The sequence below is a fragment of the Cibotium barometz genome, chromosome 59, assembly GCF_041138505.1.
Source record: "Cibotium barometz isolate CiBa-2024 chromosome 59, ASM4113850v1, whole genome shotgun sequence".
Classification (NCBI taxonomy): domain Eukaryota; kingdom Viridiplantae; phylum Streptophyta; class Polypodiopsida; order Cyatheales; family Cibotiaceae; genus Cibotium; species Cibotium barometz.
In genome coordinates this window covers 23,764,041-23,790,485 of record NC_141104.1, presented here as the reverse complement: position 1 = coordinate 23,790,485, position 26,445 = coordinate 23,764,041, and the positions used below count along the sequence as shown (strand labels likewise).

At 41.9% G+C, this 26,445-nt stretch overlaps 2 protein-coding genes across 2 annotated transcripts in view; one reads left to right on the top strand and one right to left on the bottom strand.

The window, feature by feature from the left end:
* LOC147605629 (mitochondrial ribosomal protein L51/S25/CI-B8 family protein) overlaps positions 1-2,624 on the top strand; it is a 41,284-nt gene extending 38,660 nt beyond the window's left edge. Inside the window, exons 2-3 of the mRNA XM_086793128.1 lie at positions 1,854-1,960; positions 2,201-2,624. Of these exons, the coding sequence (XP_086649254.1) occupies positions 1,854-1,960; positions 2,201-2,370 (277 nt within the window). The 3' untranslated portion in view covers positions 2,371-2,624. The remainder of the gene's footprint in view (positions 1-1,853; positions 1,961-2,200) is intronic.
* A 19,213-nt stretch (positions 2,625-21,837) lies between these two features.
* Positions 21,838-24,771, bottom strand: LOC147605628 (dihydrolipoyllysine-residue acetyltransferase component 5 of pyruvate dehydrogenase complex, chloroplastic-like). The gene is made up of 7 exons (XM_086793158.1): positions 23,786-24,771; positions 23,058-23,249; positions 22,846-22,933; positions 22,648-22,718; positions 22,435-22,518; positions 22,008-22,142; positions 21,838-21,971 (listed from the first exon to the last, which is right to left on the bottom strand). Exons 1-6 carry the CDS (start codon positions 24,710-24,712, stop codon positions 22,038-22,040), a joined length of 1,467 nt encoding a protein of 488 aa, XP_086649284.1. The 5' UTR covers positions 24,713-24,771; the 3' UTR covers positions 21,838-21,971; positions 22,008-22,037.
* Between the last annotated feature and the right edge of the window lie 1,674 nt (positions 24,772-26,445).

Sequence of the window (26,445 nt, the reverse complement as noted above, 5' to 3'; positions counted from 1 at the left end):
CATCCAGATAACCGGAAGTCTACTACCGGTTATGTTTTTACATTCACAGGAGGTGCTGTGTCATGGATATCCAGGATGCAGAAGTGCACAGCCTTATCTACTACAGAGGCCGAGTATATTGCAGCCACAGAGGCTTGCAAGGAGGCATTATGGCTATCTCGGTTAGTGGTTGATTTGGGTTATACAGGGGATATTCCATTGTTGCATTGTGACAGTCAGAGTGCCATTCAGTTGGCAAAGAACCCTGTTTTTCATGCAAAGACGAAGCATGTGGATGTGAAGTATCACTTCATCAGAGAGGTGATAGAGAACAAGCAAATTCAGCTTGTTAAGATTCATACGGATGACAACCCGGTTGATCTGTTGACGAAGAGTTTGCCTCCGGAGCGGTTTGCTCATTGCAGACACTTGATGGGCATTGGATGAGGCCAGTTTCAGCCTTGATATGGCCTTGTATATTATTATGTACATGCTGATTTTCTTTTTCTTTACGTAAGGGCACTTTGCCTTTAAGTGGGAGGTTGTTGGGGTAAAGGCGTTATGCCCACCCTTATAGTGTGTACAAGCCCATAAGTTATAGTACATAGTACACTTAGTACTTTTAATGTACTAAGTGCACTATGTGTACTAGTGCAATATACATGTGTGATAGGGGAGTCACACACTCATATCTTCATGAGTTGACTTATCCCCACAACTCTCTCTCTCCCTTTGTTCTCTCTGTGTATGTCTCCCACTTGAACTCTAACCCTAATTCTCATTCTCCCATTCAAGAAGTAATACATATTAAATTCAAGTACAAGATGTGGCTGAGAATGAAGACGTCATATCACAGCCCTGTGACCTACTGTACACTCTTGGCGAGCACTTCACCTATAGAGGAACGCTCTGTGAAGTACAATAGTGAGGAAAGTAGATGAATATGACGATTTGACTACCCACGTATATATATGCACAAACTCTAGTTGGCCAGTAGTACCGCTGTCAGCCACTTGTACCCAATTGCCATGTCATCATTGCCACGTGTCCTCTCTACGTTGTGCAACTCTGCCTGTCGGCTGTTATCTGATGTCTGGCTGGGCACACTCGTAGGTGTGTCACACTTTGTTTGTGGGATACTGGTTTCACACAAGATGAAGGCCACCTGATGGTAAGATAACTGCCACATAATGGTGAGAAGCCAGTTGTGGCACCAAAAAGGGTAGCACCATACCTATTGCCCTGGTAGCAGCATAAGTTGGGGGAGTACTTGCCACTGGTCCACTGCCCGCTTGGCCTGCCCATTTTGTTTTGAAGGTGCCCGGAACCTGGACCAGCCTGCATACAAGAAGCATGAAGATGCTCCGAATGTTGTCCTTGGGCAGCTCGTCCCTGATGGCGACTTGAAATTGGGATAATGTGCACGAACTGAACACTGTCAAGGGAGACACATGTCATATCCCAGGGGGGAGCAGTTTTGAAATGTATTCACTGTCAGGAGAGAAGCATGTCATGGCTTTAATGTGCGCACATTATTTTTCAAATTTTAACCTGTGACCACCCTGCCACATGCACCCTTCTAGTTTCTCTAGGGTAAAGAGAGTTTGCTTTCTGTAGAAATAGGTAATTTGTTTCAATATTGACATCTACTCTTGTTTTGGAACTGGTTGTTTAGAAGGGTATGGCTATGCAGGCATACACAGCCACCCGTGTTACTCAATATCTTTCTATTTTGATGAGCATATTTATCTTGATTTTGAGTGGCATTTTCAATCTTTGTACCATTGCTGATGCATGCTGATGTATTTCCTGTAACGGCAGATGCTTTTAATCAATCATAGAATGTATTCTAATGGTCTTTGTTTGCTTTTCAGAGATTTCATAGATAAAGTATTGCCATCTTTTAAAGAAAAGAATCCTCAATTGGAAGTAGAAACACAGCTTGATCGAGGACAGCATCCATGCCTGAAAGGCTATTATGGTCTTTACCTCTCTCTCTCTCTCTCTCTCTCTCATGCTCACATTAAGTCTTATCATCTGCCTGTAGATTGATATTCATGTGCTACTTCGGGATGGTTGTGTTTCGAAATGATGCTGTAGGAAATAAATGCAGACGTTTCATTATGACAGTAAAGAAGTTGCTTTTTCACAGTTGCTAATAGAAAGTTGTTATAACTTTGATCACACAACTCCAGCAAGTTTTTGGCACCTTGATTTTCAGTGAATCACAGGGACAGGGTGGTGGGTGTGAAGAATCTAAGCAGTAAAGAGATATTGGTACAAGCCACCAGGCTGAGGAGCTGCCTGGGACGCAAGGTCATCAAACTCAGGACCCGTGTGATAACACACTTTCCAAGTGTGCAAGGGACCTGGACACCAGACCTTAAATAGCTCGAGCTCCTAATTTATTTCAAACTTGTGTCTTTCGTTCTTTCATAAAACAGTCACGAGCTTATACTCGTGCTTTATTCCTTGAGGAAATGCTGGGTTTTATATGTGATTACTATGCCCAGAAACAAATTGTGTTTAAATGAGCCACTAGTTCAAGCCCATTAAAAATCAACTTGGCAGCATCAAGCATATAGGATGTGCAAAGTTTTGTGAGAAGGCATCAGTAAAGTCAAGTTTGCACCCTTGCTTATTGAGCCTTCTGTTCTGAGTTTTATGTTGTACACAAGTCGACAATGCCGTTTTGTTTGGGACAAATTTGTGGGCAGCTGGTTTTATGCAGTGTTTTTGTGCCTTGTCCATCTTGTTTTGTCTTAGATTTAAGATGAAGTGATTGTAGTCGTTTGTGTCATGACAGACTCTGCCTTTCTTGCAATCAGCATGTCTGTGTATGCAGCATGAGCTTCAATCACTATGCTAGGTGGTTCTTGGTGGCAAGGCTAAGCGCCGCGCCCCCCCCCCCCCCCTCGTCTGCAACGACCAGAGGCCCTCTTCTGTGCGCACGTCGGCTGTCTCACCTCCGTCCGGTTCGCCGTTGCTGTTGTATTCGCCAACTGTTTGCTGCGTCGCCTTCAAGCTTTTACTTGTGCTTTCCTTCCATTCTACTCGAATGTTTTGATACGTTGCTGAAGACGAGACTCTTGCTGCATATACTCTATTATGTTTCATCATCGCCAGCGTATGTGTTTATTATAGTACAAGCCTACGTAGTTCTAAGAAATTGGTATGAGACCAGTAACCAGATAAGGATTTAGAACCTAAGGAATTAGCTTTACCTCATGGGATCTTTCTAATGGCGAAGCACCATAGCAATTCTTCACAAGATTCAAGAACTTGCATGATCAAATGATGGCTATTGGTATCATGATGACGTGTGTGTAAGTGCATCAAGGTCCTAGTCGAAAGTGCGATGCCTTGCCACTTCATTAATGAATACACATAGGTGATGCTTTTGAAAAGAGACGTGTCAAAACCCAAGAGACAAGGGAAGGTTGCATTCTATTCCAACACAAAGAAAGGCAAGGGTAAAGGCTCCAATAATCTCTCTTCATTAAAAGAAGAATGTAAACACTTGAGTTACCCAAGGAAATCAGAGGGATGATACCCCAACATGTCTACTTTGGTAAGAAACCTTCATTTGGCATGTTCTAGACTTAACTAAGACCAGGTAGGATCCAAAAAATGAAAATGTAATTGTAACTTTGTGGGGTTAGTATGGAGTTAAATAGTTAGCAACTCTACAATTTTGAGGTGGTAAAAATCATGTTAAAGTTATGATATGGTGTTCCTATAATAGCCCCATCATGTGTAGAAGAAGCCTCCCTCCATTTTTTCCATCACTAGGAAAACTAATACTTCACAAAAACAACCACTACATGTAGACCGATGCACTTTCTAGATCCGGTTGAACCAATGCATATACATAGTGTGAGAAAGTGAGAGTGTGTGTGGGAGAGTGAGAGAGTGTGTGTGTAAGCCTCACATAGGAGCCATGCTTAATAGGACCTTTACTGGGTGTATTCCGTTGTTGCCTCGTCTTAGAGCATGGTTGGGCCGCTTGGTGTCGCCTGAGGCACTTCAGGAGATTTATGATGGTCCGAGAGGCTTTTATGAAATACTTTTTCGCACTTCGGAAGCCCGTAGGGCAGTCTTGGAGCAGGTGCCACTCTTTTTGGATGGACAGTTGGTTCATGTGGTTCCGTGGAAGCCTATGGTAGAGTACCAAGATATGTTGCGCCAGGCTTGCCCAGTTTGGGTTGAAGTGAAACAATTCCCACCAATGTTTTGGCATGTTTTACCAGATCTCATGCGAGGTATCGGTGATGTCTTGGTGGTACCTCGAATGACATCTAGAAACCGAAATCGTCTATGCATGTTATGGGATACTGGGAGACCTAGGCCAACACATTTGCGTGTCAATATGGCTGGGCTGCAACCTTTAATGTATGAATTGAGGTGGGATACATTTGCTGGCCATTGTTTCAAATGTGGGAAGATGGGCCACTTTGTCTCCGAATGTCCTAAGAAAGAACAAGTTGTTGCTACCAAGGATATCGTTGATGGGCAGTTGCCCGTGGAAGATGAGCATGATGCTCCTTTACATGATGCCCAGCACATAGATGTACATGTGGATGTTCAGAATGAGGTTGAGCAGCCATGGGTGGAAGTACGTGGTAAAAAGACACGATTTGTTGCCCCGCGGGGGGATTTCTCAGATGCTGTTTGGCGGGGGCCTTTGCGTACTCATTAGGGGCCCTTACATACATATGCTCGTCGCCCCTCGCCCTTTGGGTTCAGGTGCCTAAAACACATCATTAAGTTTCGATTCAGCAGGGCTTTCCTTAATTCATGGGAAAGAAGGTGTACTGTGCTTTCAAAATTTGATGGGGTAATAAGATTGGTAAAAAAGATGAAGCTTGGATCAAGGAACTAGAAGATTACTTTAATTTGAGAGAATTTCATGAGGTGGTTAAAGTAATGATACTACAACACAATGGATCTGCTGAGCTTTGGTGGAAACGAGTGTTAGCTAGTAGGAATGCTAGAGCTGGTCTAGTAGCTTGATATGAATTTGTTGAAAAACGTTATATCCCTCTCAAGTACAAAATACAAAAGAAGATGTTTCTTAAAATCTTTCTCAAAAGGGTAAGTTTGTAGAGGAATGCATGAATCAATACGTATGCCATGGATTGGATGTTGCCAGCTATTGCATGGCCAACCGTCGATGGTGCTTTTTCTACTCTATAGGCTGCTCTATGGTGTGTAGAAAAAACAATGAGAGATGGTTGCGGGCTATGTGGACAACATGCATCTCATGAAGAGGTACACAGGGCATCACATAGTTTTAACAAAGAAAATGCAGGCTGAGAAAAATGTAGAGCTTCATATGGAGAAAAAAAACGTAGGACAACATGAGAAAAATGCACATCTTTATATGGGGAAAAAACACAGAGGATATGGCTATGGTGCCTCTAAAACCATGTTAGCATTCATGGTGCCAGGATGGAGCATGTGCAAATAGAGGGATGAAAAGGGGATCAAGCTATGACTATGGTGGTTGGAGGATAGCCATGATAACTGTGTGCATGGAGAGAGAGAGAGAGAGAGAGAGAGAGAGAGAGAGAGAGAGAGAGGTATCATAGAACCACCAAAGTACATCAAGCCTTATCTTTTGACATAGACTTTAATAAGAGATGTTCACACCAACTAACTCTGACATACCCAATAAGAATGCGGAGGGAGCTTGGACACCTCTCCCAGTAGTGGTGCTGTCAAGTACATACTTTTATAAGACATCAAGCCCTATCTTTTGACCTAGAATTTAACTCTACTCATTCACAATAGAAAGCAAACATGAGATAAAACCATAGACTTGAAAATAGAGCTTAGACGACATCACCATCCTCAAAGGATTGGGTTAAATCTCCCCCTCATGTGTGCTGGCTCCTTGCACGGCATGAGTATTTTTAATCATGTATTACCAAGATAGCCCTTGAGCCACCGTGAAGCTTTTGCCAAAAATAAGGCTCTTTACTTTTTACAAAAATGACCGATCCTTCTAGAGGATGTTCACACACACATCTAGTGTGTGTGTACCAAAAATAATAGTGAAGCTCTAGCTCACACGCAATACACCCGTGTACATCGGTGTATATAAATATTCGAGTACAAATAAATGGCACGCGGCCAACCAAAAATAATGAAGTATAACTCATAAATGTCGAGGCGATGTAAACGCCCACGCACATGACAAAACCTATGCAACACCTCGTTCGGTGACCCTTGCACACTCATGCCTATGCGCGACACCTCGTTCGATGACCCTTGCACAAGTACGATGCCTCATTCGGCATCCTCGTACTCATCACCTATACTCAACAAGTCAACATGTTAGGTGAGACAATAAAACACCAATATCAACAACACTAGCATGCGTACACATGGCATCACCCAATCACAGTATACATAGCATAGATCCGCAAAGCATACATAGCATAGATCTGCAAAGCATATGCCAATGGCACTTACAATGTAGTATTTAATATGACATCACTCACGATACTAATTGCAAGCATGGCACAATGGTCAGACGGGCATCCCCAATAGACCATAGAGGGCCAATAATGTAACATCCCTCTTGCTCGGGTTAGCAACTGACCTCAGTTGCGTGTTTGATAGAAGTGGATTAAGTCAGGACATAGTCAGGACATGTGCGGAAAAACAGCTCGGGCATCCAACGAGCATCTTCTCTCGGATGGTTCTTGAAGGTCAAAAGATATTTGTTATAAACATTGCCATTTCTTGTAGTAGTCTACTTATGGTCAATAATTGCATCAGGTACTAATTGCTCTTCATCATCAACTAGCTCTGGAGATTCTTTATAAATAGGATGAGTAGGGATGGGTCCTTTTAAGGGGTCTCAATAGACTAATATGAAAGGAGTTATGAATCCTCCAATGGGATGGAAGATCTAGTCTATAAGCCAGGTCATTGATTTTGTGTACTATCTTGAAAGGATCGTAGAATCCAATAGGATTCTTTTCTACACTCTTAAGCCTCCTCTTTTCTATCCTCAAAAGTACATGGCATCCTTTTTCAAAAGTTATGGGTTTCCTTTTCTTATTGGCCTGCTTTACATACTTTTCTTGAGCCTTCCTAATAGCCTCTTTAACTTGGTCATGAATATAGCTGAAGTCTTTGGTAAATTCACCAGCAGCTTCTATAGTGCGGGAAAGCCGAGTCATCGGAGTGGGAAGGGTCTTTCCATACACTTTCCATAACTTAGGCAAACCATGATGCACAAATATATGCTTTAAAAATAAATGAGTAGCTTGATGAGCAGTTAGTTTCTTTTTACATGCAATGAAATGAGCCTGTTTGCTAAATCTATCACCTACTGTCCAAATCATGTCATTCAGATTAGCAGTAATCGGGAAACCAGTGATAAAATCCATTGAAATCTGCTACCATGGTTCATTGGGAATTGGGAGTGGCATAAGTAATCCCTGAGTTTTCCTCTTGTAGCTTTTAATTTTTTGGCAAGTAATGCATTCGGCCACAAACTTGGCTATATCTTTCTTCATAGATAGCCAATGAAAGTCTCAGGCAATGGTTTGTAAAGTAGAGGATACTCCTCTATGCCCTGCATATGGGGGTTGGTGCAACTCCTCCATAACAAACTGTCTAAAAGGTCTCGTGATGCATAATCTCCTCTCTGAAAGAAGAGATACCCATCATGATAAGAGTAATCTGAGTGGGGAGTCCACCCATTATCTCTCATTTTGGTCCAAGTGTCTGAAAAGTCTGGGTCTTGGTCATAAGAGTCTTTCATAGTATCGAAAGTTGAGCTATCTACAGCTGTGATGTGATGAACACTAGGCCGTTGACTAAGGGTATCAGCTACATTCTCTTTTCCAAGCTGGTAGAGAATAGTAGGCTGGAAACTTTGAATAAAAGCAGCCCATTTGATGTGTCGGTCAAATATCAAAGGCTGGGTGAGCAGGTGCCTGATCCTGTGCTGGTCTATTTTAATGAAATGAATTCTGATTCCATCAAATAATGTTTCTAAATAGGGGGTAGGTCATAGAGAAAACAATCTGAAAACCGAGAAAGGAAGGAATCATGTGAGGTGTCCTTGGGAGGTGGTTCATGAGTAGTAATCTCATTCACAAAGACGAGAAACGTCTTCTCCCTCTTCCTCAGTGCTCTCTTAGCCTGGGTGTGGCTAAGGAAAGGTGTAGTCATGTCTTCCATCATTCTCCTGAGACACAGATGCTGATCATTGAACATGAAATACAAGGAATGCGTGTCATAATCAATATATGGATTGTACTTGTGTCGCCATGGCATGCCAAGTATTACATCTATGCCTTGCAGTGGTGCAACCAAAAAAGTTTGTTTTTCCTCACATAAGGTGAAAGTGATATCGTTAAATTCCTTACTTCGTTGGTGCAATTATATTTTTGGTTTTGAAAAGTAGACTTAACCTTATAACAAGATGGAGTGATTTCAAGATTAAGTGCCTTTACCATCTTTTCATAAATGAAATCATGTGTGCTCCTGTAATCTCATGCAAGACTATGACAAATTCATTCTTAATTGTTCCTTTCATTTTCAACAACATATGTGGTTTGGACTTAGGCCGTGTAGATTTAGACTTAGCCCGTGAAGATTTAGGCTTCGTCTTCAGAGTTACCCTGTTGCTCGGGCAGATAGTCGTCATCCTCCTCCTCGATCATGTTGACACTAGCGTTCGGTGTATTCTTCTTCTTCTCCGGGCACTTAAATGCCACATGGCCTTCCTTGTTGCATTTGAAACACCGGATTCGATGCTTGGGCTCCTCTTTGTTTGTCTTCGGAAGATTGTCGGTCTTCTTGTTTTTCGATTCAATGCTTTCTTTGTTTTTGAACCGACCAAAGTTGCGGTGCCATCCATGAGTCCTGTTAAAAGGTTTAGATGAAGAAACATGCTTTTGAGATTTAAAGGGACGAGACTCCTGGGTAACACGATTCTCCTTCGAAACATTATTCTTCTTCTCACAATTAATGGCTAAAGAGATTGTTGAACTAAGAGAATGTGGATGGAACATGTTCATGTGAGGTTTCAGACCCGCTATAAACTTCCTCTTCTGGTCCTTCTCATGCACTTTCTCAATGGCTTTGAGTTGTAGGAGAATCTACCAAAACTTGTCTACATACATTTGAACAGTCTCTTTCTCCAACTGACGCAAGCCATCCCACTGCTGTCTACTCCTGGCCTTGTATTATGGTGGTAAATTTTTTTTCTTAATTTCCTTCTGGAACTCTTTCCAAGTACGAGGCTTATGATGGCGCTTGTCTTGGTAGCGTTCCACCACAACGCAGCTTCTTCAATAAGATGATTAGCAACACATTTGACTTTATCTTTTTCAAAGAAGGCTTCCCCGAAAAAGTAGTCATCTAACTGACTGAGCCAAGAGAGAACTAGCTTGGCGTCCTTCTTCCTATCTCATAATTTTGGAAGGAAAAGGCCTTTCGACTAATCTTCTTTTCCTTTCTAGACTCCTGGGCTCTAAGGGTAGTTTCCACCGTACGCCGGATCTCATCACCCGAATCAGACTCCGCCCCTCTACTTCTATTTCTCAACTTCCTCTCCAACTTCTCTCTCTTTTCCCTCTCCTCTAAAATCTGAGCTTCAAGAGCTAGCAACTGATCCTCCATAGTTGGGGGTTGCAGATTCATTGTAACAGAGGTAATGAAGTCGAGAGATACAGAGATTGATTAATTAATGATAGAAATAATTTAGCAAAGATGATAAATGATGATAATACTTATCGTTGAACCCAAAATTTGCAAAGAGTCAAGTCGATTCGAGATTCAAGCGCACCGATGATACTCGTATTCTCTCGGACAATACCGTCGAGAGATATCAGAAACCACACACACTTGCTCGGCCACCACCAAAGAATTTGTTGAAGTCTTTGATTTGTTCGAAATTGCAAAATGAATTTTCGGGAGCTTTGAGATTAATTTTTTCCTTCAAGGCATAGAGAGCCTTGGCAAGAAAAATTTAATTTTAGCAAATCTAAAATTTTTTGCAGGTTTTCAGAATTTAGCCCGAGGCCTCCATGTGCATGTGCTCCCTTGGTTTGGCTTGGAAAACTTTGAAAGGTTTGAAATTGGAAAGATTTGAAAGCTTTGAGATTTTAAAGGTTGAAAAGACCTTATATGGTTAAGGCTTAAGCTTGATTAAGCTTTTTAGGCTTAATCTCTCCACGTATAATCGCGCACAGTCCATATTCAACCCTTCATCATTGATTATACAATCTTCTGATGCTCAAGCTCTTCCAAAACTGAGAAGGAGGAGGTGAGATTTTCCCCTATGCTGCTTCAATCTGGATCGGGAGGAGATGCTCTGTTTGCAGAAAACCGCTTTCTCTCACGTAGGCATGGTTTTAGACATCCTGCATGTGCCTTTTGATCTTCATGATTGTTTTGCCATACCATACAAGCTTTAGTCCTTTGGATATTGCCTTTGTCTTTGGATTTTTACCTTTGCCCTTCATGGAAATCTCTTGCCCAATTTCTCCATCAATTTTTGAGCTTTTTGCCTTCTCTTTGAGTGTGGTTGGCTATGATACCACTGTCAGGATCTTTGCCACACAAGAGAATCAAAGTACCACAAGTGCTTGCATAAATCAAGAATTAGTAATCAACTCCATACAAATAAAAGATTCAAACGTATTAAGCATGGATATGAAAATAAACTTGAGATAAAACCATAGACTTGAAAACAGAGCTTAGACGACATCACCATCAACAAAGGATTAGGTTAAATCTCCCCCTCATGTGTGCAGGCTCCTTGCACGACATGAGTATTTTTAATCATGTATTACCAAAATAGCCCTTGAGCCAACGTGAAGCTTTTGCCAAAAATAGGGCTCTTTACTTTTTACAAAAATGACCAATCCTTCTAGAGGATGTTTATACACATCTAGTGTGTACCAAAAATAATAGTGAAGCTCTAGCACACGCAATACACCCGTGCACATCGGTGTATATAAATATTCGAGTACAAATAATGGCACGCGGCCAACCAAAAATAATGAAGTATAACTCATAAATGTCGAGGCAATGTAAATGCCCACGCACATGACAAAACTCGCGCGACACCTCGTTCGGTGATCCTCGCGCGTGCAACACCTCGTTCAGTGACCCTTGCACACTCATGCCTATGCGGTGATACCTCATTTGGTGACCCTTGCACAAGTACGATGCCTCATTCGGCATCCTCGTAATCATCACCTATACTCAACAAGTCAACATGTTAGGTGAGGCAATCAAACACCAATATCAACAACACTAGCATGCGTACACATGGCATCACCCAATCTCACAGCATACATACCATAGACCTGCAAAGCATATTCCAATTGCACTTACAATGTCGTATTTAATATGACATCACTCATGATACTAATTGCAAGCATGGCACAATGGTCGGATCCCCAATTGACCATAGAGGGCCAATAATGTAACAATCACGGGCAATTTACATTACTCCTGAGATCAACCCTCTCTAGTCCTTGAGCATGCACCTCCATTCTCCTCAAGCATCCTCTCCTCCAAGCTATCACCAAAGAGGCTACTGCCACTGCTTGAAAGGGTAGCTCTCCTCTGAATCTCTACTCTCTCACACACAAAGAATAAAAAGGAATCAAATGGGCTTAACAATCCTTGACTATCATGGCAGAGTGTCATGGCTCTTTGGAAAGCAGACATCAAGAGTGGCTAAAGCTTCTACCTCCTCCATTATTTGTACTTCCCTCTTGATTTGTCAAATTAGGCCAACTTGTTGAAGTTCATGGTGGATCAAACACAAGCATTACTCTTCCCCAATCTGGGTCCTAGTTGAATCCCTAATAGTTTCGAGAACATATTCAATGAAATTGTTGAAGTTCATGGTGGAATAAGCCTAAGCAAGCATATGATATCAAGTGATAAATAATAAGCAAAGTAGTTAACAGAGAACCAACATAATAATATAAAGTGTGAGGATTGTGTATTGATAAATATGAGCCTCGTTATATAGGCTTTGAGTACATCTGATTATATAGGCTTTGAGTACATCTGATTAGGTGACCCTAATCTTGCTTAAGATACTAATGAGATGCTCCCATATTCTCTCCATGATTCCAATCTCTGTAAATTAAGCTATCAATCACCTATATTCCCTCACCCTTCTACTTGATTCCCTGTCGAGTTGTGTCGATTTTTCTTTTGAGAGTTTATTACTAGTGATTACAATTTTGACCTTTGCACCTATTCCCCCCTAAGGTTATGCTTCATATATTATCCCTCATTCCCATGTATACATTTTTATCCAACAATCCCTCCCTCAAATTGATGACCCTCAACCCTAGTAGTAGTACCATGGGAAGCTACATAGTTTGATCACACCTGTACCAACTCCTATGCCCCCAACCTTGTGCTCACCCTAGTTGCATTGGCAGTAGACTCATTTGGGCACCCTAGCCCCAACATGATCTTACTCCAAATTTGGTATATTGGTTTACAAAATGAGAGGATTCAATTGGCATATATGTGATTTACATATGAGTTAGGATCCTTATGAGCACTTAGAGGGCCCAATCAATGTCAACAAAAATTGGCCTCATGAGAGGCCACAACATCAGCAGGTTCTTCTTCATCTTTGACATCCATCAAGTTTGCAGATAGCCTCTTAGTGTCCAGGCTTACCACAAAAGTGGCTTTTTCTCTCTCCTTTGTCTTTAAATGTTGGCTTTGATGTAGATCCCTTCTTGAAGTGCCTTTTTGTGAAGTAGGCTTTATCTTGGAATATAGGCAAAGTGGTGTTGGTGGTGTTTTACCTTTTGATCTTCTTTTTCTCTTCCAAAAGAGGTGCAGTGATGTCAACTGGTGTTGGAGAAAGCAAGTTGTTGAGGGTAGTGACTATATTGCCATAGTCCTCATGGGGTAAACTTTTTAACAATAATGCAATGCAAAAATATTCTTCCATATTTAAGTTAATCCTTGTAAGTTGTGTGGTTAGGCTTCTCATCGGATTTAGGTGAGAGGCAAGAGGCTCTCCCCTGTTTAACTTAAGTTTAAAGAATTGAATTAGAAGGCTGATCTTGGAGCTCTTAGCTTGTGCACCAAACAATGTGTCCAACTCTTCCCAAGCTTCATTTTTGAAGTGTTTCTTCCATCTATGTGATGGATAAACCAATCACTCAAGCCCAAAGCTATTATGGCAAGAGATTTTTTATCCTTACTAACTCACAATGCTTCCCCCTCCCTGGTAGTAGGCTTTTTTTCCTTTCCATTAGCAATTCTCCAAAACCCCTTTCTCATTAATGTAATTTGTTCTTAGCTTACCATGTATGAAAGCTTGTTCCTTCAAATTTACCTATCTTGGTGGCCATTAGGAAAGGCCTTACCTCAGAGAGGGAGTGTCTAGTCCCTTTACAAGAAATAAATGATTAATATAAAGATTAATCCTAAATGTTTTAAGTAATGATCCCTTCCAGAATTAGATATGCATGAGAATAAATGTGAAACAAAAGCTGAAAATGTGGAACAAAATTTGATGCTGACAGACAGCTGATTCAAACATCTTACTTAGATATCTGAGTTCAAGGGCTAGCTCAGACAGCTGACTCTAAGAAATGACTCTCAGAGAGATGACTCTGATAGCTAATTTAGCCAGATGTAGATAGCTAATTCAGCCAGATGTAGATAGCTAATTCCAAGAGCTAATTCAGTCTCATGTAGATAGCTGATTTAGCTAGCTGACGTAGATAGCTAATTCCGAGAGCTGATTCAGCGCCAACTGATGCAGATAGCTAACTTCGAGAGTTGATTCAACCAATTGATGTAGATAGATGACTCTGAGAGATGATTCATCGAATAATTCAGACACCTGATTCAGATATTTAATTAAGATAGTTGATTTAGCGTTCTGATTTCACATTCAGATTCAATCAGTTGATTTAGTAAACCTAGCCCAAAAAAGTAAACTCGGCCAAGAAAGTCAGCAGGTTTATGGCAACAGAGGTGGCAGACTATTCAACAGACCAAGTTACCAGATGCCAGTATAGGCAGCAGCAAGTTGTCGACTGTCAGAGCAGGTAGTCTGAATTTCAGAAACATGTCGTCGACTGTCTTAGCAGCATAGTAGGCTGACTGATTCAGTAGGTCATCAAGAGTCAGCACAGTAAGTCGCAACCGTCATCAGCAGTAGTAGGCAGGTTGTCTGACTGATTCAACAGGTCATCAAGAGTCAACATTAGAGGAGAGTAGGTTGTCTGATTGATTCCGTTTGTATTGTACCTTGATATTGATGCTGATATGTTTGATCTCAGATGCTAAATGAAGCAAAGCACCAATTGGAAGACAAAGTAGCACAGGGAAGCAACATGGCACGTAGAGTCGACTGCAAGATGGAAAGACAGTCCGCAATAGTCGTGGGCACTCTAGCCGAGATGAACATGGCACGTGGCCTTTGCGTGGCTACAATACAGTTTTGATGTAGCTGATGAGGAAGCTGGTGTGCTCCGTGATGTGTTGTGCAAAAGGAAATAAGGATAGAGTAAGTTGTAGGAGATTGTTAAGGAAGAGCGGCATCGATTTGGTCGGCAACAACAGAAGGACTTGACGGAGTCATCAATAGTCGGTCATTTTACAGCAACAGATTGTAGGAGACTACAGATTGTAGGAGATTGTTAAGGAAGAGCGGCATCGATTTGGTCGGCAACAGAAGGACTTGACGTAGTCATCAATAGTCGGTCATTTTACAGCAACAGATTGTAGGAGACTACAGATTGTAGGAGATTGTTAAGGAAGAGCGGCATCGATTTGGTCGGCAACAACAGAAGGACTTGACATAGTCATCAATAGTCGGTCATTTTACAGCAACAGATTGTAGGAGACTACAACAAAAGCAGAAGGGGACTACAGTAGTGATGCGCAGGTTTAGTCGGAGCAGCACAGGCGAAAGATAGAATGAATAACCTCGCTTTGATACCATGTTGAAGTTCATGGTGGATCAAACACAAGCATTATCATGGTAGATTTAGCCTAAGCAAGCACATGATTAAGTGATTAACAATAAGAAAAGTAATTAATAGAGAACCAGCATTATGATATTAAGCATGAGGATTGTTTATTCATGAATATGAACCTCATTATGTAGCCTTTGAGCATATCTAATTAGGTTACCCTAATCTTGCTTAAGATAATGAGATGCTCCATATTCTCTCCATGATTCGAGCCTGTAAACTGAGCTATCAATCAGCTACATTCCCTCGCCTTGATTTCTCTCCTACTTGCCGAGTTGCACCGATATTTTGCTTTTGAAAGTTTTATTGCTGCTGTGTTGATTATAGTTTTGACCTTTGCACCTATTCCCCTAAGGTTATGCTTCATATATTATCCCTTATTCCCATGTATACATCAATTTTATCCAACAAAACTATGATGTACTTCTTACATTATCCCAGGCTTTTTATCATCTTGCACCTCAACAATGATATCTCTTACCTTTTCCTTTTTTTGCTCTATTTCTCATGGATTGAGAATTGGATGATCCCAAAAGCCTAATGGTTGGAACCTTGTGATGTAATGCAATCCTTCCACTTAGATATTGTTCTTGTGAACTTTTTGATTTGGTCATGCTCTACTTCACTTATTGTTTGAGGTTGTGATTGGAGACTCCAAGTTTGTTTTTACTTTTCTTTTGGAGCTAATTTTATGTTGAGGTAAGAGCCTACTTGTGGATGATGGTTTTTGTTAACCCTATGAAGTTAAAGGAACTTTAAGGACTTGTTTCTCCTCCCCCAAATCAGTCAGTGGATTGAGCTTGACAACCCAAGTGACGCGTCTGATGAAGACCTTGTAAGAAGTGTGGGATGGGATACATCGCACACCCTCACAAGGTTTGGTCCCTAATCGATGTCATTCAAGTGATCAAACGTCAAGAAAACAACTAGTTTGGTGATTTTGCACCTCTAGGGCTGGCCTATGTTGAAAACCTATGTTTACTAATGCATATCCATGGGGGAAATGCCCAAATGGGCAACATTGGTGGAAGGGTGTGGGTTGTTGGACACACCATGAGCCCACCATGAACCCTTGCAAGGTTTGATCTCCATGTGACGTCTTTTGTGTGACATTTATTCCCCAAACATGTGTTTGGGACAATGTGCATCTTAAGGATGCTTAGAGGGGACATTGGACTGCCTAAGAACATGTCATGGGGGGACCAAATCTTTCAAGGGTGTGGGATGGGACACATCGCACACCCCCACAAGGTTTCTGAGGGCATACAACAATAATAGAGATAAGGATTGGAGTGTTATGTAGGTTAGAAACACCCATTTTTTTAATATTGAATATTGCGTGTCGTAGAAAGGCTTACCAAATGGAAAGGCTTTTATAAGAGGTAACTTGATTTATGCTTCAATCTTGACTAGGTTCGAGGGAGGTTCCAACCATCCCAATTGGTTGCGGGGAATGGGAGGTTTCTTAAGCTGCTATGTGTTGTATTTGATAACTTTAAATCACTTGTATTATATTTAAAATTATCAAATTATGTGAAATCACTTGTAGTGTTTGATGTCATGCATGAACTTTACTTTGAAGTGATGACATGTCATCATATACGACTTATGAGCAAATAGTATGATACAAGCTCGATCTTTTATTTTTAATTGAGCACGAAATGTGATCCAAGCAGTGTTTTATAATTTTGATTGAACACAAAACATGACACAAGCTCAATCTTTTAATTTTCAATCGGCACAAAACATGATCCAAGCACAATCTCTTAAAAGTTTTGTACGATCACGAAACACGATGCAAGCTTGAGTTTCTTAATTTTAAATTGAGCATGAAATGCAACACAAGCATGATTTTTTAAAATTTAGATTGATGAGCACAAAGTATGATGAAATCTTAAGTTTTTTAACTTTCTCAAGATGTCAAAAAATTTGATATAAGGGCTCATCACTCATGAGTGGACCATGCTCCACGAAGTTTTGGGGGTCCAATTTACCAGCCTTCAGCTAGGGAGACTGCAGGGCTCAAATGGGCCCAAAAAGCTTTGTGGTGCATGATCCACTCATGATGAGCTCTAGAATCAAGTTTCAAACTATGTGGAGCAACATACAATTTTTGGTTTTTTTAGCAATTAAGTAAATACTAATAATAATTAATTTTGGAGCTATGAATGTAAGTTTTGGCTCGTTTCTTCTCATTTCCCCTCTTTAAGTGTGGAATCTTAAATTCCCATTCCATCTAGTCAGATCAGTCTCTCCAAAGTTGAGAATTTCCTTATAAAAGAGATCTTATCGGGACTCGAACTTTTTGAGGAGGTTGTGAACCTGCTATCGTGTGATATTCACGCTTCCTTAGCTTGTGCTCACTTCGATGTGGGCTTGGACCTGCTTATGTGTAGGGGATGTGCAGTAATCCTTCCCTAGGAGAGGTGGTACTTCTAATGGGGTCGAACTGAAGTCATCACCTACTATCACATCGAAGAAAATATTGTGGTGACTATAATGACCCCATGGGAAGGCTAACTTTCATCTCCCACTCAGTCCTCCTTCACTGCATCTAGCAATGCAAAATTTGGTCGAATTGGTTCCAGAGGCAGAGGCTCTGGAACTAGATCTTTTTGTGGCCTCTTAAGAATGGTTGGTCCAGAGGCAAAGGCTCCGCAAAGTGGCTCTTAAGAATAGTAAATGTTTTGATCAAGGCCTTTGGCAGGCACTCAAGTTCTATGATTGGCTCTCGAATGGAGTTAGGGATCACCTGAGGTAGGGTGAGTGGTTCCTACTCAACCACTTTCTCAAGTACTGGCTCTAGTTAAGCCTACACCTTCCTTATAGGCTCTTGGGCTTGTTTCATCACATTCTTTCTCCAACAAGTGGTTGGGGCACTCTTTGAGTTTCTTTGGAAGGTTTGCACAGTCAATGGGTTTCTTTTCTTAGGGAAAAGCTAGTTTGAAGGGGAGATCCCAAGTTGTCTCTATGAGGGAGCAAGATTTGGAGCTATTGTCTGGACCACTTTCAATGGTCATGACATTGTTGCCCGTAATAACTAATCGTGCGTTATGTTTTCACGTGCTCTTCAAGGTCTTCTTCTTCTTCTTGACCTCTCGTTCTCGTGCATTAGCCTTTTTGGGGGGTAATTCAGCCTTTGGGGCTTACACCTCTGGCTCTCAGGATGTTGGCTTCGAGGTCGAAGCTTGAGCTTTCTACTTCTTCATTGCCTTGGATGCCTCCTTGTGGTTTCAACTTGGTATGGAGGCTTGTTATAGCATTAAGGGAGATTGTATGAATAAGTCCACCTTGTACACTTAAGGTTAAGGGAGGCTTGTGACAACATTAAGGAAGACTATATGAATAAATACACCTTGTATACATTGGTGAGCCGTAACAAGTTAAGGCTCACCAACATGGCTGATGCTCCAATTGCTAGGGTGATTATCACTCAGTCGAGACAACCCTTGAAAGCATTTTCGAATCCACACTTGTAACATGTGCCTCCGCATGGAATGACATTAGGGTTTGGTACTAGATTCGAAGATGGAGTTGGGGACTAGTGGGTGTGATAGTTTTATGAGGACACTCGATAACACAGTGCGAGTTCTTACAATGGAAGCATTGCATCGATGGCCTACATGCCATATTTTTGAGGTCCCTTGCTCTTTGTTGCATTATGGCCTTAAACAAAGAGCTATAGTCATGGCTGGGGGTTGCTCTGGATATCTAGATAAATCATAATGCTCATATGACTCATAGCCCTCCTGTTCTAGACTCTTGGAGTCCACTGGCAATGTCATCGAGTATTGTTGTACTGGTTCGATTTTAGGAGAGAGTGGTTGGGGTGGTCATACACAAGAGGTGGGTATGGCATTGGTGTCTCTTGTAATATGGGGTTTTAATATATAGGCCCTGGATTATGCATTGATTAAGAAGCATTTGGTATGCACGGTAGAGCTAGTAGATTGCTTTAGCACGAAGAGCATAAGTTGTGGTGTCGAGTTTCCCTGGTACCAACATTGGGTTGTATCATGGTTCCCCTAGCGGGCCTAGCAGTGAGCACAAATTTGTTGTTATCTAGGCCTTAGCATTGGAAACTCTATACTTGCATGATTTCACAGAACAAAAAATTGCGTATCAAACCATATCTCTTTGTGGGAATAGATATAGATGTCCTGTTTGGAGTGTTGGTTGGGGTTGCCCTTGGCTAGCCCTACCATTGCTGAGGCCTTGGGGTTGGCCTTGGGACTACTAGCCCTACCACTGCTAGCCTAAACGGTTTATCATATTTTTTGCTACCTCATCTATGCTCATGTCCTTAACTAGGACTCTAACTAGTGTTGGTTGGGCACCCTTGGCCGACAATGAGGCTTTGGATGATGCGCCCCCTATCTCTTGGTTCGGGTGGATGACTTTTATATCCTTGTCTTGCAAGCTATCTACCATATCTACCTCACAGTAGCACTCATTGAAGATGTAGTGCCTAGATTTGTAAAGATGGTCATGAAGCATCTTGCTCTTTAGATTGATCATAAATCGAACGATGAACGATAGATCATTCAATTGTTCACGGGTGTTGCATATCTCTTATATAGTAATGTAGTCCTACATTGTTTCACCCTCCTCTTTCTTAAGGTTATATATGTGTGTGATAGGGCTCCATATGGCTCCCTTGGGTAAGGATCCCACTATGAAAGTGTGTCACGAGACCTCGTAGTAGAGCTGGCATTTTCTAGTGGGTTTACAGACCTGAAAAGCCATCTCTTGAAAAATGAGCCAAAGCCTCCTCCGCATCCCTTTCTTTCCAGATGATGTTCCAAATATGCATTGCAAATTAAACGACAGGTGGCATATTCTGTGGGACAAGAAAGTGGCATTTCAAATTTGACAAAATTTGGTCACATGTAATAAATCCAGATCATCTACATTGATGGACATGTTATAAACGCGTGCAAGTGTTTCTTCATGTGTTCTACATCTCAGGTATAACCCATCACCAATTCCCAACTGCTTTGCTTTGTCATTGGTCCAGGCTTTATTCATAATTAACAACAGACATGACTTCTTAGGGGGAATAACCAGAATGTCTGCATGAGTATGATTTGATTTGGAAAGAATTTCTGCTGGGTGACGTTCATCTTCCCTTTGGAACAACATCTCGACAGAATACTTGTGGTGTCTGGATGAATAGAAATTAAAAAGTTTTTAACTGTGCTCAAAGCAATGTGCTACAAAGCTTGAGAATAGGTCTGGTTTTGCAGATGAAAACCGTAGTGAAGGTGTCATTCAAGCAGTGCAAAGCGAGGAGGATATTATACGATGTGGAAGAAAAGCTTATAATCAAGTAGGCCAAGAACGCTTGCGAAGAAAAAAATAGAGATTCAAGATGAAACCCTGCACACAAAACCAGGTGGGTTTTTGGAGAAGAATCCCTCTTAGCCAAGCGTGTGATAAGCTCTGTGATTACATCACCACCTCTAACTACATATTGTCAGACTGAGTGTTTCAAATGTCACCATGTCCTGTAAATCTGATTAAGAAGATGTGCCTTAATGAGCATTCATTATTTATTAGTTTATTAATTGTAATTATTTCTGATCATGCTTAATATTTATATTATCTTAATATGTTGGGCTCCAAAATTTTGCAAAATGTTCGGTATCGGCTTCTTCTGATGCAAAACCTTCATATTTTTCTTGAAAAATTCCTGCTGTAAATGCCTGGGCACCCTCATGCTGAGAAATTCCATGTTGCAGGTGTATAGAGGGAATGCAGAATTATTGGATGTTCCTCTGCAATAGGAGTTGACAACTCTCCTCTAAAAAAAATTAGAGCAAGAATTGAATTCATGAAATTCTCACCAATTCCTTTTATTGATACGTTATCTTGGCTGGCTGCCTCTGCAAACAGTGCTACTTGGGATTTGATTTGTACAAAGTGCAGGTCGGCTACATCAGGATTTGTTTGGGCTGCTGGAGAAGGAACCTCCTCCACTTCTATCATGCAATTTTGAGAAGCGTGGATTTTGTGGGCTGCATGTGCCTTTGCTGCAAGGTCTCCTGCCTTGACTCTGTTGAGGAGAATTATGATTTCATTTTCTGATGATGATACTTTTTGCTGCAACTAGCGCTTCAACTCCACAAACTAGCTCTGTTACCAACCCTACTGGACTTAACAGGCATGATTTTTCAGTACTGAACAAAAGGTAATTCTGTACCAAACGCCACATGAAATTCTGTCGGTACTGTTGTAAACTAGATTTAAAGAGAGTCAACCTTGCTGGGAATTCACTTGCATCGGCATCTCGCATAAATACCTAATTTGGTTATAATTATTTGTCTGCACAAGAGCTAAAATGGCGCGGGGACAATAACTCTCACCAAGTTGCTTCTTCCTCCCCACCATCCCTCCCCCCCAACCCCCCCTTACTGGCTTTAGGCCCAAGATTCTCTTCTATAGTAATCGTTTTTCACTGCCCATAGGCACTTTTTTTTATCTACCCAGAGGCATTGCCACCGAGGAAGCACATTGTGGGGTTTTGAACCAAAGACCTCCTGGTCCTAGATACGCACCTTCACCACTTGACCTATTACCAAGCTTTTACAAGCACACATCCGCCATATTTAGACAGCTGTCATTATTGCTTGGATAAGCTCTTGAGCTGGAATTTGCCGTACATAATTTTAACAAACAAGCAAAATGCTGGACTGTTAAACCATTGTTCCACAGAATAGAGAGAAAATCAAACTAAGCTTTAAAATTGACTCAAGCATATAGCTCTGCCATTGAGGAACTGTTCAAACTGCGCTGCGTTATAGAGGAACATGAAATTATAATGGATTGGTATTTTGGGGAAGGCGGTAGGGTGGGAATCTGCCAACAAATGCTATTTCCATCTAAATTTATTACATAGTTTATCACATTGCTACGTAATCCCACGGTAGGCTAAGGCTCACATTAATGCAAAATTGCCATGTGCCTACATCCAATAAACTTAATTCCAGAGCATTGTCGAAGTATATAAAGGATTCCTTTATTTGGCTCACTAATCTCATCTTTCCCTCCTCAAAAAGTAAGGTCTTTTGGGTTCTCAATAATCTTTGCTAGCGTTTGCAAGAAAGCCGCCAGATCAGCACCATATATTATTCTGTGATCAGCCGTCACATTGACCTGACATGAGAAAACTAGTTAGAACACGTGGCACAACACACTTTATATGTAATGTAGTGGGCCAGCAGGCTCATTCCAACAGCTTGCAGATTTGTCATGCTCTTGCTATCTCAGATAAGCTGCCTATGCACTTGTCCTTACCACAGTCGTGTGCGAACTCTTCTAAAGTAGGCCAAGAAGTTTGAACAACTTCAGCATGCATTATTTCTACTTATATCTCTAGCAGAACAGTCTTATATTACCAGCTACTTTGAAAAGAAAAAATTCATCAGCTGTACTATGAAGACCATACCTGCATCTGATTCTTTATCCCAATAAGCCCATCTAGGGTTGCCATAACTGTAGGTTGTGATGCTCCAACAGCCATAATGGCACCCTGAACCAAGTGCAAACATGTAAGTCCTCCGACCAATGGCACACTTCAAATACATCCTAGCTTACACAACACCACATTTATAGCAGCAAAGTGTTATCCATAACATAAAGCTTCCTAGAGAAGACTCACTGTAGCTGGTGGCAGGATTGCGTCAAACCGATCCACACCAAACATGCCAAGATTGGAGAGAACAAAAGTTCCTGCAAGAAAACAGTCAAGAATTTCCTATTTTAGATGGCATAAGTACATAAAAAATTTACACCAAACACAATCAGTTGAGTACACAAGAAACTTTCATCCTTCCATGTTTTTCTGTAGAGAATTTACCTGTGGAATATTCGTGGGGCTGCAACTGCTTTGCACGAGCCTTATCCACTAGCTCTTTCCATTTTCGAGAAAGAGAATAGATATCCGTCTGTTTGCACATGCAAATCACAAAATGGAATTTAAGCTTGACATGCTACTCTACAAAACTCTTTAATCATCTTAAAAAGGAAAGGAAAAAAATGGGGCTTAAGCGCAAGGGAAAGCAAACTAACCTTATCAGCATCTTGCAGTACAGGAGTTATTAGTCCCCCATCCATTGCTACAGCCACAGCAATATTGATGCTACTGTTATAGGTAAAGCTTTTACCATCTTTACATGCAGCATTGACAGTTGGATGTTGTACTAGAGCAAGAGCTGTTGCCTTTGCAAGAAGTGCAGTCATAGTCACTCCCTTGGATTTGATCTGGCATTATGACAATGTTCGTAAGTCATCAAACCATAATTGCAATTTTTAAGAAGAAAGCATACAATTGCTCTGTTGCAAAGCTTTTTGATGCAGCATTTCAGAGTGCTTGCCGGAAAGAAATACATCTGTCAAGTGCTGCTTGCTTTTACAGTTTAAGAAAGAAGCACGTGGTGTTTGTAAGGAAGAATTTTGATGAGACTTGCAAAGCAAGAAAGCAGAACGCACTGCTTGCAAGATAGGAATGTCCTTCGCGGAGCTCAAAATCTGGCATGCAGGCTGCATGTATTATGTAAAGAATGGGTTTCATTATGCATGAGCAGCAGACACAACGCAGCATGCAGCATGCAGAGTGCCGTGTGAGTCAAAAAAAGCATGTAAGAAGGATAGGTAGTTTGTTTTGCAGAGCTATAACAGGGGCAAAAGCATGTAAGAAAGTAATGTAGCTTTCTGAAGAGCTTTCGATGCGGATATAATTTGTAGCAGACTGCTGGCAAAAGAAAAATGCGTTCGATGGAAGGATATTAGCAGGTTACCTTCTTGTAAAGAGCATCAAGTGCATCTGTGGTGATGGTGTAGCCGACTCGGAACGTTGGCACGGCAAGGCTTTCGACCATGTTGCGAGAGACGGCACTCTGCATGGTGGAGAACGGGACCGAGGTTCCAGGTACAACGGACGGAGAAGTAGAGGAGGCAGCCGGTGGAGGAGGAGGAGGAGGAGGAGGAGGAGCCACTACCGCAGCCTCCACAGTAGCCTTCCCAGCAGCTGTTGCTTCGACGTCGGCTGCCACGATGCGTCCCGAGGGGCCAGATCCGATGATGGTGGCGAGATCCACCTTGAGATCCTTGGCGAGCTTCTTGGCGTAAGGAGACGCAACGATCCGCTTCCCTTCGTCGGAGGCCGGGTGCGTCGAGGCAACGACAGGCGCAGAAACCCTAGGTTCTGCAGGAATACTAGGAGCTTTCACAACCGCCGATGCCCGAGGAGGGGGAGGGGGAGGGGGAGCTGCGCCTCCGTTGCTCGCAGCCGCTGCTTTGGACTTGGCCTCAGCAATATCGTTCTCATTCTCCGCCAAAATTCCAATTGCAGCTCCAACAGGCGCAACTTCTCCGTCCCCGACCACGATGGCAGCCAGGATGCCGTCGTAGAAGGTCTCCACGTCCATGTCCGCCTTGTCGGACTCCACCACAACAACGCTCTCGCCTTTGGCAAGGCGGTCGCCCTCCGCCTTCACCCACGACACGATTTTGCCCTCCGTCATGGTAGAGCTCAGCGCAGGCATGAATATCTCCCGCACCTTGGCTTCCACCAAACAGGGAAGGCGGCAATGGCGCTGTTGCTGCTGCAAACATAGCCTCTGCAAACAAGGCCTCCACACAAGCTTCTCACCTTGAAATGAAGAAGATAGAGTGGCAGAAGGCGATGCTGCACATGCACCACAATAGACTGCTAAGCTTGCCATCGCCACGGGGGCCTACTGCTCCCGGAAGAAGCAAATGAAGATCAAGAAATGAAGATGGTGACGAGGATTCTCACTTCTACACTTTATACTACTGTCTGTTTTCTCCATCTACTCCATCCTTACCCTACACGTGGCTAGCCTCATTTCTTACGTCCTTTGACGGACCCTCCAACTCTCAAAAGTTATGTTGTTTTTTCAGCTAATTTCGAAAAAAAAAACTTCGAAATCGATTGTAATTTATTAGTAGGTACGACACACAAATCGTCGAGTCTTGCTAAGGTTTTGCATTAAACAATGAATCACATTATGTCTTCCTTTTTTTTAACAATGAAATCCTTTCATTTGCCAAGTGTATGAAAGCCATCACATTTGCACATATTCACTAAAATTAGTAAGTGGCAAATTAAGACTCCTAAGGCTCGCTCAAATTCGTATGTGGCAAATTAAGACTCCTAAGGTTACAAATTACGAAACTCTTGCTTCCCACAAACCATTAAGGTGCCATAGTTCAAGGCACCTTAGTTCAAGATACCATCTGCAACACCCTCCAAAGTCAGTCATGTTGCTCCCATCACCTCTGATGCTTTGCCCCTCCTACGGCCTCCCAACTCTCGTGCCCCACCTCCAACAGCTACTTCTTCTGAAATCCCAACGTGTGCGAGAGAGAGAGAGAGAGAGAGAGAGAGAGAGAGAGAGAGAGAGAGTACATCTAGAGCCCCAACCCTAGAGATGGAGTGAGAGAGGGCGATTATGTTGAGGAGAGAGAGAGAGAGAGAGAGAGAGAGAGAGAGAGAGAGGGTGATGGTTAGATATTTTTATTTAAAAAGGATTTCTATTAAAAATAATAAAGAGTAAGATGTATAACACGCACAACTCGTACATTCCTCTGAAATAATTGAAATGGATGATTTCAATGTTTAAGGTGCATGTACACTCGAACATCTAATGTGCCTATTCATCAATCAGAGCTACCACCTCGATTAATGAATGCTAAGGTTCACCCTAAAGGTAAAACCTTTACAAGAGCACTCCTCAAGGTGTGCACACTCCCCCCCCCCTTCTTTTCCTTCTCCTCTTATCCTGACAAATCTTCCCTTAGAGATGAATGACAATATAGTGATTTGTTAGGCAACCTCTCCTTATGCATGTAAGGGGAGAGAGAGAGAGAGTGTGTGTGTGTGTGTTCCACGATACCCTATTTTTGAGAAGATGGAGAGCTTCTCTGGGGCAAGATCACTCACTTTATCAAAGATCGACCATAGTGAGAGAGAGAAAAGGGCATGTGGCTACCCACATATCATTACTACACTCACCCATAACCCATAATTATCTCACCAACACTCCAAAAAAATTCAAAGCTTCCATGAGGTATTGCAACACCCTTATTAGAAACCCTTGTGTTTTAATAGCACCAATTAACTTTTTAATTTTGACATTTCAAATTGATAACATAGTGATCTTGCAGATTGATTTTGATGGCTTCAACTGCTTGATCCATGGAGACCTCAATTGGCATGAGGCATGCTAGACACAATAACAATGGCGTAAAATACCTTTCCATGATGGCTTGGGCTTGGTGTGTGCACACGCACACGTGTGCGCGTGTGTGTTTTGCTTTCTTTTTTGTGAGGGATGGGGGAGGGAAGGGTATTAGATTTTATTAGGAATGTATCCGTTGAGCATTGTGGAGCATTAGATTATCCTCACACAAGAGGCACACACTCCTTCAATAT

Coding starts and splice junctions, on each gene's coding strand:
- LOC147605628 (XM_086793158.1), bottom strand. CDS start 24,712: ATGGCAAGCTTAGCAGTCTATTGTGGTGCATGTGCAGCATCGCCTTCT. Junction 23,250..23,785: donor TTGATGCTCTTTACAAGAAG/GTAACCTGCTAA, acceptor TCATAATGCCAG/ATCAAATCCAAGGGAGTGAC. Junction 22,719..22,845: donor GCCCCACGAATATTCCACAG/GTAAATTCTCTA, acceptor GTTTTCTTGCAG/GAACTTTTGTTCTCTCCAAT.